The sequence below is a fragment of the Spea bombifrons genome, chromosome 6 (assembly GCF_027358695.1).
Source record: "Spea bombifrons isolate aSpeBom1 chromosome 6, aSpeBom1.2.pri, whole genome shotgun sequence".
Lineage (NCBI taxonomy): Eukaryota > Metazoa > Chordata > Amphibia > Anura > Pelobatidae > Spea > Spea bombifrons.
The window spans coordinates 21,445,507-21,464,136 of NC_071092.1; the positions used below are offsets into that span (position 1 = coordinate 21,445,507).

Consider the following 18,630-nt stretch of genomic DNA (forward strand, 5'->3'; position numbering starts at 1 on the left):
TTCTGAAGTTTAAACCGAGCATCAGAATGGGGAAGAGTATTTAAGTGACTTTGAACGTGGCATGGTTGTTGGTGCCAGACGGGCTGGTCTGGGTACTTCTGGGATTTTCACGCACAACCATCTCTATAGTCTATAGAGAATGGTCCAAAAAAGAGAAAATATCCAGTGAGCGGCAGTTGTGTGGACAAAAATGCCTTGTTGAAGTCAGAGGTCAGAAAAGAATGGTCAGACTGGTTCAAGATGACAGAGAGGCAACAGTAAATCAAATAACCACTCGTCACAACCAATGTATGCAGAATACCATCTCTGAATGCACAACACGTTGGACCTTGAAGCAGATGGGCTACAGCAGCAGAAGACCACACCGGTGCCATTCCTGTCAGCTAAGAACAGGAAACTGAGGCTACAATTGGCACAGGCTCACAAAAATTGGGCAATGGAAGACTGGAAGGATGTTAACTGGCCTGATGAGTGTCGTTTCCAGCTGCAACATTCAGATGACAGGGTCAGACTTCGGAGTAAACAACATGAAAGCATGGATTGGCAGGATGTGCCTTGTATCAACGGTTCAGGCTGATGTGGTGTAATGGTGCGGGGGACATTTTCTTGGCACACTGGGTCCCAATTGAGCATCCTTTCAATGTGACAGCCTACCAGAGTATTGTCACGTTTAAATATTTTATTATATCTTTTCATGAAGAAAATTACACTCTGCTATAAAGTAGTGAGTTTACAGCCTGTATAGCACTGTAAATTTGCTGTCCCCTCAAAATAACTCAACATTAATGTCTAAACCTTGGCAACAAAGGCTGGCAGGGGCCTCCTCTGGCATCAATCAATGAAGGGCAGCTGCCCTTATTGGTTGATACCAGAGGAGCTCCCTGTCTGCGACAGTCACTCTTATGGACCTTTAACTCCTGGTGCGATTCTATGGATTCTCATTTCTATTAACCCCTGCAATGCTACATAGATAAGGTAGGGTAGAGGCAGTGGGAAGAGACCAGGGAGTTTAGCTAGGAGATATTAACGAAGATGAACACGAGGATTCTTCCTGTTGTCCTTCTTTGTCTTCGTGTACCCACCACCATATTAGTTTCGGTATTCGGTTTTAACAACGAAAACACACCATTCGTGTTTGTTTTCATGTTCTCCTGAATAAGAATGCACAAGTCTAGTTAAAACCTCTTTTTTAAAAAGGATATTGTTCCATGACCTCCAGAGTGCCGCTTTAAAACAGTATATTGCCTTGCATGACCACAGACTACACTATTAAAATCACCTTCTAAAATCAAGGGTGATTTTCCGAGGAGACCCAGGAGGCAAATGCCACTTAAAGCCATTATTAAAAGCACTGACAAATTAAACTCTGCCTGGTAACATTTCTTGGTTAAAATCAATTTAACCCCTTAAGGACAATGGGCGGTCCTTAAACCCATTGAAAACAATGCATGTTGAGCCCGTACATGTACGGGCTTTGTCATTAAGGGGTTAAGAACATTACCCTTAAAAAGAATGGTTACTCCTGCAGACCTATTTTTATTAGAGCCAGACCATACAGATGGCCCAAATGCCTAGTCTTTTCATACCTTTCATAGCATTGGCTATGTGGTCTGCGACATTCTTGCAAAAAGAAGACTGTACATGTTAACACAGATGAAATGTTAAAACATGTATCCCTTCTTACATTGCTAAAAACACTCCTTACACTAAAAGACAGACCATGTAAAATGGCATTGAAATAAAAACCGAAAAAAGCTTTCTACTTCCTGTTCACCATCCGAACTTAAATAGGAGTCTTCCTGTTGTTGAGAAGATGTCACAGGGGAGTTTAAATTCCCCCTTAATGTAGAATAGGAAGGTATACTAGGTAGATCAGAAGAACTTACAACATGCTCCTTGTTCACTATCATTGCAGAGGCTTTCTCTTTTGTGATTTTAGCCTCTGACTTGGATTTCTGTTTGGGTGCCCTCTTTTTCTGCTGGTGTCCTCTTTTTCTGCTGGTGTTGTCAGCCATGGCCAGTGGTTCCTTGTTTGGTTTCTGCCTCTGGTATGTCCTTACCTTTTGCAGTGTTTAGGGTATTAGGCTTATAGGTGTCTCCTTCAGCATTTTTCAGGATGTCTCCACTTTTTTCCTCTTTGCTTTGCATTGGGTTTACTTAGTATAAATACTTCCTATAGCTGATATGGCTGAAACAGTTCTGAATATGTAGATTCAATCTGCCTTTCTGACTCATCAGATTCTGAAAAGCAGATATTTGCCTCCATTTGATTCTCACGCTGTTGTTTTGTTTGCTCTTGTTGAGGCTGAGTGTTTTGTTGGAGATTGGTGTTGGGCTGGTTTTGGTCTGACTCTACTTGGACAAATAGCATAGATGTCGCCAATCTTTAGGCACAGTCTGCATAATGTGGGGGTTTTACAGTCATTTGTTGTGTGTTCATGGCTTCCACAATGATTACAAAAAAAGTCTGTACATTTTTCTTTGTTGTGCTCATATTGACCACACTGCCTGCAAAATGGTGGCATCCCAGCATAATAAAGGTCACCATTAATGTTTTTCAAGTTAAAACAAGCTGGTTGTAGTCTTCCAAAGCAGTCTTGATCTTCATTAAAAAATGCTACTGAAACTGTCCATAAGAAAGTAGTCTCTCATGAGGTTGTGGATAAGCCCGTGTCAGTCACAGACTGTGGCCTGCTCCCTCCTCAATAGAATATGAGATGCCAAGCATCATCAATGGTGCCCTCAGTGTGTGTTCCTGGTAAAAGTCTGTAGTACAGAGGGGTAGGACATGTACTTTCTCTTGATAAAGTCCTTGAGTTCCTACCCCACAGCTCTTAACAAACCTGTGGAAATTGGCACTGCCAGAACAAGTGAAGGGCAATTTTCTCTGCCACAATGCACTGTGGGTAGTCCACAGCCCCCTAGCATGCATAAATGTCCTTAGGGGCCATCCATGCAATGTATTTTTGCCTGTTAGTCAGCTTGCAAATGTTGAAGCGAGACATTGACTTTTCAGCAGAGCCTTTCACTGCATCTCTGAGAGCCCTGCATACACAATTACATGCAAAGAAGGTCCTTGGCATGGTAGGAATGTCAGGCACTCCTTTGCCTCCCTTACGAGCCTCCTTGTACATCACTGCGTACTTTACTCTGAGTCCCACGTGAAGTAGAAGATTGCCTTGTTGATGGCTCGGTGGATAGTGACCAGCAAGGGCCAGGCCTGAGCCACATACTACAGAATGGGAAGAATCTCGTTGAGCAGCACCAGCACTTTCCCTTCAATGGTAAGGTCTCTGAGGCAGCACAATCCAAATTCCTGCTTTACTTTTACTAAGTCTCTCCTCCCAGCTCTTCAGAGCCGCGCCTTCTCTACTGAACCAGACTCCCAGGAACGGTTTGGAAGTTAGGTCCCACTGGCCGTACAGAATGATCTCCGACTTCCTGCAGTTGACCTTTGCGCAGAAGATGATCACGATTTATCTCTTTCTTATCTCTGCCTGGTGCGGTGATCCCTCTGATCTCCGGATTCCGTCTGCTGCATTTGGTGAAGAGCTGTATACAACAGACAAAAAGAGGTGAAAGAGGACAGCCTTGTCTGACCCCAGAGAGAACTGGGAAGGGGTCAGTCTTCCAGCCAGCCATTCACCAGCACCCTGCTGCAAATATCATGGTACATCAGGTTAGCATAGGAACAGAACATATCCCCCAACCCAAACCCCTGCATGACCTGACTCATAAAACCATGAGATCACATGCTTTTGCTTTATCCATGGTGACCAGAGCGGCATGGGTGTGACCGTCCTTGATGTAGTGTATCTTGTCTCTGATAAGGGCCAGGCTGTCTGTGATTTCGGCTCCCTGGGATGCCGCAGGTCTGGTCTGGATATACAATCTGCCCGATGACCTTCCTTAACCTGGTTGCTAGTACCTTGGCAAGGATCTTGTAGTCCATATTCAGGAGAGAGATGGGACGCCAATTTTTCACATCTCTCCCCCTTCTGTTTATACAGGATTGTGATCATTCTCTCAGAGTGCGGGGCATCCTGCCCTCTACCACCGTCTCCTTGTACAGGTGAAGGAGGTCCGGGCCGACAAGTTTCATTTTCTCACCCTTCTCCAGATTCTCCACCTTGGAATAGAATACAATTTGCTAGGATTCGTCCTCAAAGTGGATTTTCTGGCCCCCTTTGGTCTCCTCCAGCTCCTCGTCAATGTCCCATCTGTACATGGCCCAACAGGGACTGCAGCTTGCATTGCAGTTGTCTGAAGTTCCTCTTCCCTCTGGATTCTGCCTTTGGCTTGAAAGAAAGAACACAGTTTTACTTTGGTGAACTTCTACCACTGGGCTACAGTGGGGAATAGGCACTTAGTACTGACACAGTTCACATAAAAAGATCACAGCTCATCAACAAAATCTGGCTTCTCCAACAGGACACAGTTCAGCTTCCAGCTGTGTATAAGTGGCTCCGCTCTGAAGAAAGGCCTGCAGGAGGGCCATATCCTGTCGGTCCCTCCCTGCAAGGTTTGGGACCACTGAAATAATCAGTAGAGGAGGGCTGCTCAAACCCGCTACCTAACTTGCCTCTTCACCAGAAAAACCCCACCTTTTCAGGGGACCCGGCTCCACCTTGGCATTTCCGGTGTCTCCCAAACGCTATTTGCTTTCCAAATATCTGTCACAAAAATAATTAAAAAAAAAACGCATGCAGATCTTCCGGTGCCGCTCACAGACTTACGCAGGGGTGCTGTCTCCATCTGCGTTGCGCGCAGTCTGTTTGAACTTCCCTTGACCTGCCCAGGGGAACAGGAACGGAGCGGAGTCACGTCAGGTGATGCACATTTACGTGACTCCGCTGGGTTCCTGCGTCTCCAGCGTACCCTGCAAGAGACGCTGCCGAGCAACACAGAGGGAAGCGGCAGGTCCCCTGCGGATGATTATTTCCGGTGTTTTTGCCAAAATAACCCTGTATTAATATGCATTATAAAGCTAAAAGGCCATATTTTCTCTCAGTGAAAAATGAGTGCGGCCCACGCACACATAGCTTTCTGATGAAGTGGCCCACTGCAGAAAAAACTTGGACACCCCTGTTATATGACAAAACAAGTCTAATACATACTGTATACCACAGCAGCAGTCTGGGGAACAAACCGTGGTCAGGGGCACCAGAATAATAGCAGTAATCCGTGCAACAAACCATGGTCAGGGACACTATAATAGCAGCAGCAATCCGTGGAACAATTCAAAATGGCAACAAGAATAGCAAACAACAATATGAGAACTGAGATCAAATACACCAAGCAAGGCACTGAAGGGAAAGCTAGTGTTAAAATGTTCCTGGGCATGGTGACATCATTGGGCGCATGCAGAGCTGACATCCTCCTGGTAGCAGAGAAGAAGATGTGTTGGGCGCGCAGCATCATCCAGCACTGCTGCACACGCAGCTAACATCTGAAATCCGTCTCCCTGGGCCTGATGGGGTGCTGACAAAAGCATGAGAGCTGACCTTTGAAAAATCAAAAAAGAGCCTTTCTTGGCCTGGGCCTGCCCCTTGATTAGCCGGTTAAGCATGTAAAGGTGCCTAAAGTATTCATGGCAATCTCAAGTCCTGTGGGTGCCATGGCAGGTCCTGTGGGTGGGTATTTTCAGGTATATATTTAACAGCTGTGTTGCAAAGTGAACATAACCCAGATTGTCTGTGTATGTTTATACATAAATGTGGGTAAATGCTTTTGTGTGTCTGGGAAGCAAAACAACACTGCACCGCACAAGGGGTAGGTACCAGCATGCAGTCTTAGCACTCTGAGGTCTGCAACTTGGTTTTATGCAGGGAGCTGGGCACTCAACATTCGCTATCACTGACCTAGTATATAATGTAGGAAATATGCTGCTATCACTCATATGGCTTTAAAAAAAAGGTTTCAATGTCAGTAATTGTTGCCTGTTACCTACAGTAGACATTTTTTTAACAAAATAATGAATGTTTTGACCCACTAATATGCATACCTGGAAACTTCTCAGCTTCTTCTGGTCAACACCTGTATCATCGGGGTCTTGGGAGTGGGGTCCTGACATGCCCCACTTCCCACTAATTTCCCCTTCCTGTGTTCCCACGATATCAGCAGAAACATCCACTGAGGTCAGCGGGAATGTCCACTGTGGCCAGCACGAACGCCCCTGATGTCAGTGGGACTGCCAGGTAGCCAGAGCCCATAAGTTCCCTGGTATGCTATGATATTCAGTACCACTGCTTTAGAAATCATCTAGATGGGATCATGGGAACTATAGGTGGGGCCTTCATACGTCTGGATCTGAATTTTGATACCACAGCTCAAAAATCAAACAGATTTAAAAGATTGGTGCATTTATCATTGACCTGCCGTCTCTGTCAGACTTTATTGTTATGACTTGTCACAAGCTCAAATTTGGGCTAGCAATGCGATTATAAATCACCCCAATCATTATAAAGTGTTTTTCAATTAAAACTTGTATGAAAATACAGCATGAAATAAATCACAAAAACACCAAAGAGGTCATTCAGAAGAAGCAAGGGTCTGTAGCAACTACCATACATCCCTGGAGCTGATGTACAAATGTATAGAGAAATGCTTCAGGGCTGGACTGGAAATGACTAAAGACCCCTGGTAGTTTAATGTACATGCGGCCATTAGCTGGATGTGCTTGCAACTGCACATATCCAGCCATTGGTCCCACACTGCAGGACCAATATACAGCTGGATCAAACTTATTGAAACATTATGACCCATAAGTCCACCGTTCCACAGAACATTTGCCCAGAGTGTCATATGGCCAAGCCAAAATGCTAGGTACTTGCAAGATTCAGTATAAAAATATTCCAAATGGATGGACAAATACCTGAAAGAGACAAAGATAACCTGGGATGAAAGAAACAAAAGAGAAAGTTGTCCAGGTTGGACCGACCCTTTGAAAACAATTTAGGATCTGCTCTTTGTCCCCCCTGCCCCTGGTCCAATCTGCCCCTGGGCCAATCTGCCCCTGGGCATTAGACGTGAAAAAAATAAATTATGCTGAGGAATATTCATTTATTCTTATTTTCAGAAATATTTTATTTTAATATTATTATCAGGTTATAGAATATTTTGCTAATTGACCAGAGCTTGAGTAATATTACAATAATATTTTAACTTGATCTTCACAGGGTCATGTGCGGCTGGTGTTGTTGGGATTAAAATGCCAAGATACTGCCTTTTTGGAGACACTGTGAATACAGCATCACGAATGGAGTCTACTGGTCTGCGTAAGAATCATAGCAGTATATAGTGGTATATTACATATGAATGCTATAAAGGCAGGGCTGGTATTTTACACTAATGTCAAAATTGTTTTGAAAAAGTCCCATTTGGATATCTGCATTTAAAATATGTGAGATATGATTTTCTTAATAACAACGGAATGATGATCATTGTAATTATTATTTGTTGTTACCTTATGTATTATTTGGATATGAATTTATATAAATGTTGGATTTATCCTTTCATATCATTGACAGCTTTAAGAATTCATGTAAGTAAATCAACTGTATCCATTCTGAAAAGGACAGATTGTGATTTCCAGTATGAAGTAAGAGGGGAAACCTATCTCAAGGTATGAAACATATGGTTTGCACGTGCAATATGTTAACTTAATGTAAATGAACAGTACACAAAGGGAAAAGGAAATTGACACGTGTATCACAAAATTCAATAACATAAATTATCTTCCGGAATCAATAAAAGAAAATAAATTATGCCACTTGAGATGGTCCAAATTAACATCACAATCTTAATTTCTAAACAGCTTGAGAAGAGCCCAAAAGACACACACACACACACATTATTAACATGATCTAAAGGTGGTGTACGCTGATGTTTAAGCACTGTGATATTACCCTGACCTAAGTAGGAGGCAGTGTAAGAATTCATGCCTCAAAATGCAGTTACCATCCATAAGCAAGCATAGAATGTAAATCTATGCATACTGACTAATGGCCCAAAATGAATTCACATAATACACTTACCCTGCATATTGTGAAATCATCCCTATTTATTGTTGTCTTCAGGGGAGTTCCTACTCTGGGGCTAAAGTCATATAGTAATTTGCATGGCTCACATAAAAGGTGGTTTTCCCTCCTTATATCACACAGCACCACATGATAGTAAAATATTGTCACATGACACAGAAAAACTACTCATCTGGGAAGCTTTCCACAAGAGTTTGGAGCATGTATGTAGGAATTTGTGCCCATTCAGCCAAAAGAGCATGAGGTCAGGCGTTTCAATTCATCCCAAAGTTATTCAGTGGAGTTAGGTCACGGCTCTGTGCAGGCTACTCGAGCTCCTGCACACCAAACTCGTCAAACCATGAATTTATGGACCTTGCTTTGTGCACACTGCCACAGTGATGTTGGAACAGGAAGGGGCCTTCTCAAAACAAGTATAACAAAGTTGGAAACATACACATTGTCTAAAATGTCTTTGCATGTCGTAGTATTAATATTGCTATTCGCTGGAACTAAGGGGCTTAGTCCAAACCCTGAAAAACAGCCCCAAACCATCATCCCTCATCCCCCAAACATTACCGTAGACACTATACGTTGTGGTAGGTAGTATTCTTCTGACATCTGAAAAAAACAGATTCATCCATCAGACTTATAGCATACATTTCCACTGCTCCAGAGCTTTAGTGATCTTCCACTTGTGTGCTGTCGCTTGACATGGACACTCTGTAATGCATAATGCTAGTGAGGGCAGAGAGGCAGTTTTGGGTGTTTGATTTGTGCACTTGCAAATAAATAACACAACTTTAATGCAAATCGGTGTTCCTTGGCCTTATTGCCCTAGAGGAACATGCTTAGGATCCCTAAAAGTGATTAAGAGTGGCTGTTTGTGTATATATGTACTGTATAATATGAGACACATGCAGGAAACCCATGTTTTCCTTGAATGAGCTGTATGTACACTATATATTTAAGACTAATTAAGACCTGATTCTCCATATCAGGAAAAAGGGACAGACTAGTTGGGGCAAAAGGTTCTTATTTGACATCAAAATCAATGTTTCAATGCCTTATATGGCCAAATTACATGGACACCTAATTATTTCGCTTAGGTGTTTCAGCCCCACCTATTGCTAACATGTGTATAAAATATAGCACATCTCTATTTTCATAAACAAACAGTGGCAGTAGAATGAGTCATATTACAGAGCTCAGTGACTTTAAATATGGCACCGTCATAGAACTTTAGCCACAAGTCATGACATTTCAGCTTACGGATTAGTCCTAAATATATAGTGTACATACTGGTCATTCAAGGAGAAGGTGTGCTCCCTGGGCATGTCTCATATCATACAGTATAGTGTACCTCTTGCTCCGTCAAGGAAAATGCATGTTCCCTGGGTGTTTCTCATATTGTGATGTGCCATGTACCTACCTATGGCTTGTCCATGACAACAGTTTTTCCCCATGTACTGGCCAATGACTTGTTCATGACTCATTAGTGAATTATATGTACTAGACTATGGTTTAATACTCACAAGGCTGTTGCTTTTGCTCTTTGTGTTTGATTATGGCCTGTGCTTTCATTACTCTTTAGTACTTACCATCAGTAGGTAGCCACATCCTCTGCAGATGAATACAAACTCTGTGGAAAGATGGGAAGTTTTAAGACACTTCCACCATACCTGGGAACTTTCCGTGTTTGACCTGGAGAACTCCAGGTGAAGCACCCCTTCTCTGGTTCTCCGGGTCAACACCTGAATCCTCCGGGTCGCTGGAGCGGGGTCCTGACACGTCCCACTACCTGCCCATTTTCCGTTTACATGGGGGTGTTTCCCGCGGTGTCAGCAGGAACGCCTTCTGACATCAGCGGAAACGCCCCAACATCAGTAGGACCGCTGACATCATTGGGCAGTCCTGGCCACGTCCTGCAAGGTAACCAGAGCTCAGAAGGCACGCCAATGGCAGTTGCTAAAAACTGCAGATACATAATATTGGGTACTGTGTTATAACATGACCCACAGCTTCTGTGTACCCTTGCCCTTTCAAATAGAACCTTTGAGGAAAGATGGTAGGTATGTTGTAGGTAAAAACTCTTCTTGGTAGAAGGCTACCTCAGATTCACATCTGTACCTGGAAATTACAGAATGCAAGGAACAATTAACATCAGAGAGTCTAGGAGTCAACAACAAAGGTCAGGGTCAGTGCTCAGTCCTATGATCAGCAATGGGCAGTAACCATTTAGATAGTAAGGTTACAGGGCATACAAACCTTTTGTTTCTATAGGTCCAAAGTGTCATGTGATGTCCCGTTACCCACTGTGCAGCTCAGCAGAATATTATACCCCCTATAAAATCAGTTAGTAAAAACTTTGAATATCAGGAACAAGAACATGTTGTATCAAAACATTCCAATAGTTTGGCTAAATGTCTTACTCTTTGAGGTTATGAGGTTATGGAATCCTGGTGTCTGTTAAAGAGACCCGTGTGGCCTGTTGTCATGCAAAATGCTTACATTAAGGGTTAATAAGGTATCTTGCATTAAAAAAGATGTCCTGTCCTGTATGCCATAAAATCTTACAGACACTGGTGTCACATAGGGAATGCAGCACCTAGCATCTTCAGAGTTATGATATGAGAATTATGGTTAGGTTTCCATGACAGAATCATAACATGAAGATGTTCTGTGGTGACAGTGTGGCCTCCAAAAGAATATGAAACATGACAGTAGGAGTTTAAACAAGGCCTCGGAAATAGCAATTGGCATACCTGGGAACTTTTGGCCTTCAGCTACCCGGAGCCTTCCCTTGCGGGACGTGGCCAGGACTGCCCACTGACGTCTGATTCCTGTAAAAATGGGAACATGAGAATTAGAATTTCCAATTCTGAAGATTCCCACGGATTATTTTACTTTTGTTTTATGTACGTCTTCTGAGTCCCATCCTTGCTTATTTGTATACTGTTTTGTATTGTGATTTTTGTATTTTTTCACTTACCATTATTTTCTTATCAAGCACTGTGTTTATTTTTTTCAGATTAAATATAAATTAATCAGTTCTGTCTTTGTGCTTTAATTTTGAACTCAGTTTGGGAAGTTTTACTTTTTTTTTTTTAAACTAAATTGGGTTTTTATAGAGGAGTTCAGGGGGTTACCAAAGCTGCCTTAGGTATTTTAAAAGCCTTAAACAGAACTTGATGGCACTGAATAAAGTTTGGGGGTTGTGGGTTGAACAGGTTTGTGGCTAAGGTGTAGTTACTCTGGGCCCTGCAGGGAGAGCGGCTGGTTTTTACCATGAACCCTTCACACCCACGTCTCCCCTTTTAACATCACGGTGACAGCCAGCAAGGCGGCGGTTAGTGGTTGCTGCACCTGTTGCTGTGTTGTTAAGGTGCTTCCGTGAAACCTGTGTAGACAGGGGCTTAAAGAATATCAACAGAGCTTTGGCTTGGGAGGCTAGAGGAATGGGCATAAATGGGCCACAATCAAATTCTCAAATAATATAATGTCTCCTTTTGTCTAGTACATTTACAGACTGCAACAAAATTATAGCTTTCCTGGAATTTGAGAATCTTACTATGCTTGATGCTTATTTACATGTTTAATATCCTTCCATTACTGTAGTAATGTTTATTTCTATGTTTTAGGGTAAGGGTACTGAAATTACCTACTGGTTGACAGGAGAGAAGGAACAGAAATACAACATCCCCACACCCCCATCTGTGTAAGTTTTAGTTTGATTTAACAATAGTCCTGATATTTATATTGTCAGCATGATACTTGGTTTTGCTTTTTGTCTACGGAGTCTTTTTCCTGTAATCTTGACCTACCCTATTCTAAAGTTTAGAAACTTCTACACCCATACATATTATTTGCTAAAAATGCAATCGTATTTCAGTGTTATTCACCTCATATAATTGGGTTACATATAAGTGTATTTTATTTTTTTGGCATTGCTTAATTTTGTCAGAGGGGGCAATGCACAATTATTCCTTGTCATAGGCAGTAAAAACCGTATGAATGACTGATCTCCTAAACAGGGGCATAACCAGAAGCCACAGGGCCCTGATGCGAAAATTGCACATCCATGCACACACACAATTACACATCCATGCTCGCACACAAAACACATCCATGCTCATACAGACACACACACGATAACACATTCATGCTCATACAATTACACATCCATGCTCAAACACACACAAAATTACACATCCATGTTCACACACAATTACACATCTATGCTCACACATACAATTACACATCCACGCTTACATATATACAAACACTCTTACCACTCCTGCAGCTTTCTGTCTTTGTTTTACCACTTTGATTCTTCAAAGTAGGGAAGGAGACCGAGCCACCACAGCAACAGCAGATGCAGGACAGGGCAAGGCAAGCTCTGCCAAAGACAGAGACAGCCAGACTGTACAGGCTTGGACAAGACTCATTCCCATTCCATATTAAAAAAAAAAAACAATAATTGATCCCTCAGTATAAGGAAGAGCATTGAGGTGCAGGGCAGGGCACATGCCAGACCAGGCACTGGCAGACCGACACATCTAGCTACATGACTAACCCCTCCAAGTATTAGAAAACATAAGAATTGACTCCCCAGAGTAAGGAAGGGCATTGAGGTGCAGGGCACAGATCAGGCCAGGCACTGACAGACATACCCAGCTACTTTCCCCAACTGAATTTCCCCCAAACTGTTTTCCCCCAAAAAAGTTGACCAATGACCACCCCAGGTTTGGGAAGGAGAGTGAGGAGCAGAAGCAGCATGTGATGTGCCATGTACCTACCTATGGGGGCGCACAGCTGCCTGATCAGCACTGGGCCTGATAAGGTACTGGCAGTAACACACATCCAGCCACTTGGTACAGGACTGAACTTCACCAAAATTTGAAAAATGAAAACAAAACGACCCCACCAAAGTAAAGAAAGTGAGAGAGAAGCAGCAGTAGTAGTAGGAGGAGGACAGGGCAGGCAGGCAGTGATACATGCAGCCCCTTTTTGCAGGACCAAATGTTAGAAATATTATAGAAATGTTAGAAAAAGTATCCCACTGAGTAAGGACAGTGAGAGAGGAGGAGCAGTGGTAGGGCACTGACAGGTGTAGACACATCCAACCACATCCAGGATCAGGACTGAATGTCCTCAATATTAAAAAAAAAAATGAAAGTAAGGAAGGTCAGAGAGGAGCAGCAGCAGTATAAGAGCAAGTGGCCTGCGCAGGCAGTCACGGGGGGGGGGGGTTGAGAGGCATGTACAGACCCTTGTCCATCTTTGCTCTGGGGAACGCTGACAGTGCTTGCGGTTGTGTTAGGACCAGGGACAGTAGTGTTTAGCGCCAGGAGCAGTAGTGGGTCCATTGGTTGTAACAAAAACTGTGCCTTACTTTGGTAGGTGGGGTGGACAAGATTTTAGCACAGGTAGAAGATTGAGAATTTTTCGGTAATGTTGCTGCATGCAGCTCGTGGTATTTTAACTTCTGACTCCAAGCAAGAGGGCATCTGCCTACCTGGGACTGGTATACTACTTTTTTTCATACATGCCCCCTTCTTAAAGACATTTCTCCCTTCTTACAGCACTTGCCGATAAAAATGGGAAAAAATTGTATACTTACTCAGAAATTTCACACAGTCAAATGGCAGATTCAGTCAACAATATTTAGCAATAACTAGTCTTAAACACAGTCACGGTGTGTGCAAGCCAGGTAACATACCTGGTTTTGTCACCATTATTTATAAATGAATTGAATATCTTAAGATATAAAGATAATTAAAAAAAAAAGTTGTTCACAAATTAGACATTTGGCTGGTGGCTTAAACTAAACTCTACTCGGGAACAGTATACATATTTAATTAAAAAAACTAAAACACACTGTGTGCAAGCACAGTCAAATGCCTAATTTTGTCACAAATATTTTTTGCCATATTTAATGTTTAAAGAGAAAAAAAGCCCTAAAATAACTGTGGAAAGAATGTCTGGTGTAGTCTTAGTATACGTGTATATAACTTATATACACTACAGCTTCTCCAATACACCCCACACCAGTACATTTTCTGGACTTAATTAAACAATTATTAATTAACTTGCAGTGCAGTAGATGAGCAATGAGCATCAATCTCAGACTCTACTTAGCTAATTAAGTCACTCACTGCCTCACACTCCAACACTCATCAGTATGTAAGCCCTACTGACAAGTTAAATGGCATCAGCACACTACCCTACTATAAATCTACTGCTTGTCCCTTCCTCTTGTAAGTCCTAATTTGAGGAAGTGAAAATGTAAACAAAAAAGCCCACAGGCTGTTGGATCCGCCAATCACAGCCATAACCATCAATGAGTCCACCCCCTGTTTTTTTTTATTGCTTCTACCTATCAGTCATATGTACACTCCTACACAGAGTCCCTTCCCGCTTCAAGCAGCACCAAGCAGCACCAAAATGTCTTGTAATTGCGAGAAAACAGCTTGTAATTGCACCAATACAGCTTGTAAGGGCGGTGGCTAAACGTGACTAAATAGTAATGACAAATCTTAATGAAATTTTGTTGCTTTTGTAAAAAATTTTCAGCAGTTTCGTTGAGGACCCATGTCATTATCAGAGATTCATATGAACACACGAAAACAGGAACATTTCCTTAACCCTTCTTGACAATTGCTGATTTGATTTTTTGTAGCCTTCGTGAAAATGTTTTTAGCTATATTTTTTTTTCTCATTTACTGTAACCACACAAGTTATAGATTGTTCTCTCAGGACGAGAAGGGCTTTCTTTATCCTATAATTTACTATACAAAAAGTATAAAATATGGTGAAAAGGACTTTTACTTAAAAAATATTTTATTTATCTACAAAAGCTAATGGAAAATCCTGCTAGATTCTATTTGTCCTGAGTTTAGATATAGCCAACGTTATGTTTTTAACTTTTTTTTATACGTTATAGGGTAATACATGCAAGTAGCATATTCAAAATACAAAAAAAGTGAAGCGCAATATTCTAATTAAATATAAATGTTACACCTTCTGGTGAAGTGGTGCTGCAAAAACACAGGAACAAACTCCCCAAAATGTTCCAAATTAAATACAATCAAAACCACACAAGTGTCTGCGCACCCAAATAATAAGTGAGTAAATTATATGTGCAACACAAAAATAATATGTACAAAAATACCCTTCCAGCGAGAGTTCCCACACACAGTATCCAAAAGGTTCATATATAAAAGGAAGAGAAAAAAAGAAAAATTATGGTGTAGTATATCAAAGTACTTTTTTAAAAAAACGCTATTAAGCAGATCGGACCCTTACAATTTAAAGGGCATAAATATGCCCATACATAGAGTGTGATGATCTCCTTAGGAATTTCTTTATCCCACACTGGTACTTGTAGATAAAGAAGGTAGGCAGCGGAGGGGAGTAGGTAAAAACGATAATTTTAATGTATAAAAGAAAGGAAAACTTGTTGTCCTCCGTTTCGGATGTCACAGAGTCCAGGCTTCAAACTTCGTAGCAGCGCTACCACAAAGAGACGCCGTCTTAGTCCTCTGATCCACTTCCGTAATGCTACTCCTCCTCCCGATGTCGTCAACACGCAAAGTAGCATATTGCTATCTCAAAACCATTTTTTTTTTCAAATATGGTAATTCGAAGCTACACAGTTACATAGGCAGAAAAAAGACATGTGTCCATCAAGTTCCATGCCTTTCCCACATCTGTTAATTGCTGTTGCTGTTGATCCAAAAGAAGGCAAAAAAATCTCTTTCTAATTTTGCTAGAGATCTCTCCTTGGATCAACTTATTTCCCCATAATTTAAAAATTATATCCGTGAATATTATGTTTTTGCAAGTATTGCTCCAGTTGCTGTTTAAACGTCTGTACAGACTCTGATAAAACTACCTCTGCAGGCAGAGAACAGGGCCGTTGGAAGAGTAAGGCGAGAGAGACACTCGCCTTGGGCTCAGCTGCGAGGGGGCGCACAGCTGCCTGATCAGCAGCTGCATCCTGCAGGACTAGTTGGGAGATCACAATCTCCCTCTAGTTGGCTCAACATAAGGGAGCACAAGGGCTGTCACTTCACTTCGCTTTACTGCTCCCTAATCACTATGCGCCGGCAAATGATGCAGAGTGCTGGGAAATGACATCATCCCCACGCTCTGCATCAATAGCCAGCGCATAGTGATGAGAGAGCATGGCAGCCGAGGTCTGAAGTGATGGACCTCACGCTCCCAAAACAGGATGGAAGATGAGATGGGGGGAAGGGGGTGTAAGGGCAATGGGTATGGGTGGGTGGGTGGGTGTGTCTATGGACAGGTGTATCTTTGCAAGCTGGTGTGTGTGTATGTGCATATGTGTGATAATCCTATGCATGGGTTTGTTGGGGCTAAAAGGCCACATTTGGGAAGTGTGCATTTTTTAAATTGGAGTTTTCACATGTTGAAAATTCTGCCCACATGTCCTAATTGGAAGAGCTTCATGGTCCGTGTACTCGTTAAAAACATCCATATAAAGCATGATAGAAAAAAAAAACAGAAAACACATAGTCCCCCTCAGCAAGGCTAAGCGTTAGGTAGTGTTTTTTCTGTCATGCTTTATATGGATGTTTTTAAGGAGCCCATGGACCACCAATAGAAGTTTTTTGTATTTTTTTCTATTTTTTATTTATTGCAATTTGTGAGTGTCGACTGCAAAACTCATGCTATTCAAATTGGGAACATGGAAGACCCGCAAGAAGTTTGGGCACCCTGGATATTCAATAACTACAGACGAAGCTTGCATACCAAATGCTGACTGTCAAATAAGGCATATCAGGGAGAGTGGCATAAATGAGTATATAAGGCATATCTGGGGCAGAGTGGCAAGTAGGGGGTTAAAAGGCATATCTGGGAGGCGGAGTGGCATATAGGGGTATAAGGCATATCTGGGGGCAGAGTGGCATATAAGCAGGTTGACAAATATAAGGAAATAAAAACAAAAAAAATATTCTCATAGTTTATTCAAGTTTACATGTGAATTAATATTTACTAGTAACTTTTTTTCCCTATAGGGTAGTCTTATATTCAGGCTTTTTCTTTTTTTTCTAAATTAATATTCAAATTTGGGGGGTCATCTTATAATGCGTGTCGTCTTATAATCGCGCAACTACGGTACGTAACTACGGTAATACCTACATAATCAGCAATTAGTTCCAGATGTTTAGTGAAAAACCAGTCTATGAAGTTCACATTCAACATTTTACAACATTCATTAAGAAAAACCGTTTGTACTCGCAAATTCCTCCTGACTGGAGTAACTGGGCCATAAGTGTAATTAGACCTAAAAACAAACAGATTAAGCACTCAGCGCTCTGATTCCATGTCGTTTTTGTGTGGTGTGTAATATGATATATAGATTTTCCAGCCTAAAATATCGGACAATTTGTGTTATGTCAAACAGGGAGAACCAGCAGCGTCTGCAGTCTGACTTTGCTGAGATGATAAAGAAGTCACTAAAAATGAGAGAAACTGAGGGGTTTAAGGACAGGCAGCTGACACGTGTGGCGAGCTACAGGAATGGAACTTTGGAATACCTTCAATTAGCAACCAGCAGTCCACCCAGCACATACCTGTAACAGAGATATTTCTGAACATTCAGGTGTAGGATACAAGAATTTTAATATACATGATTGTATTCAAAAACTATACCTTACACATGTTTCCCTTTTTCTGCCAAACCCCCCCCAAACATTTTATTATTGTATAGTGCAGAATGAAAAATTGAAAATTAGCGTTTGTCAGTCCTTAAGGGTAGCAGTCCTTCAGTTGGTGTAAAATGTCTATAATTACAATATAAGTAAACAGTAAACAATGTGATTGAATGACCCCGTGTTTGGTCCCATATCATTCTAAAAACATGTAAGATGTATTTCCCTTAACCATGAACAATGCAGTACCTAATTTTCCTTATTTTATACATACCTGTACACCAATCAATGTCTGTATTTCTTATACAACTGTACTTATTGTACCTCGCAGTTATTATAATATAAACTTTGAAGCTCTAAGTATATCTGTTAGGGCTACCTAAATAAAACTCTATACCTGAGTAAATTTTGTCACCCTTGTGCTTACTGGCTTATTCTGACTTAATGATCAGACCTGTCACTTTTTGCCTTGGTAATAAATAATTATAAAAGTAATGTACAAGACGTAGTATGATAATTTCATGCTTCTGTTGCATAGTATTACAAGAAAACCACATAACAGAAACTGTATATTGTGCAACATTCATCTCTTTCCAAAACAGATCCAAACGGCTACTAACTGACTTGTTCCTTAATTTTTGTTTATAAATCTGTTAATTTACTACAGAGAATGTTTTTTCTTTGGTAAAAGCTCAGCTTTTTCTTTGATAGTGTCACTCACCAATATAAAAATGCAAGTACAATGCCAACCGCAGCACACTCTGTTAATATTCCACATGCCGTTTGGGGTAGTGAAATGACTACAGGTGTTTACTCAAATGTAAATAAAGTGGAAAATTCACCATCAGGGCCTAAGATTTACACTGAGATTGTGCTCCAAGATGTTCGTTGCAAAATGGAAGTAGATTCCTGGTGCGCATATTCTTTGATTT

The 18,630-nt window shown here is 41.5% G+C and overlaps 1 protein-coding gene across 1 annotated transcript in view; it reads left to right on the plus strand.

Annotated features, from left to right (window-relative positions):
• The window catches only part of GUCY2C (guanylate cyclase 2C), a gene marked incomplete at its 5' end in the record, with an annotated part of 91,640 nt that extends 73,447 nt beyond the window's left edge, over window positions 1-18,193 (plus strand). Inside the window, 4 exons of the mRNA XM_053470278.1 lie at window positions 7,179-7,277; window positions 7,530-7,624; window positions 11,660-11,736; window positions 17,452-18,193. Coding sequence (XP_053326253.1) covers window positions 7,179-7,277; window positions 7,530-7,624; window positions 11,660-11,736; window positions 17,452-17,626 — 446 coding nt within the window. The remainder of the gene's footprint in view (window positions 1-7,178; window positions 7,278-7,529; window positions 7,625-11,659; window positions 11,737-17,451) is intronic.
• Between the last annotated feature and the right edge of the window lie 437 nt (window positions 18,194-18,630).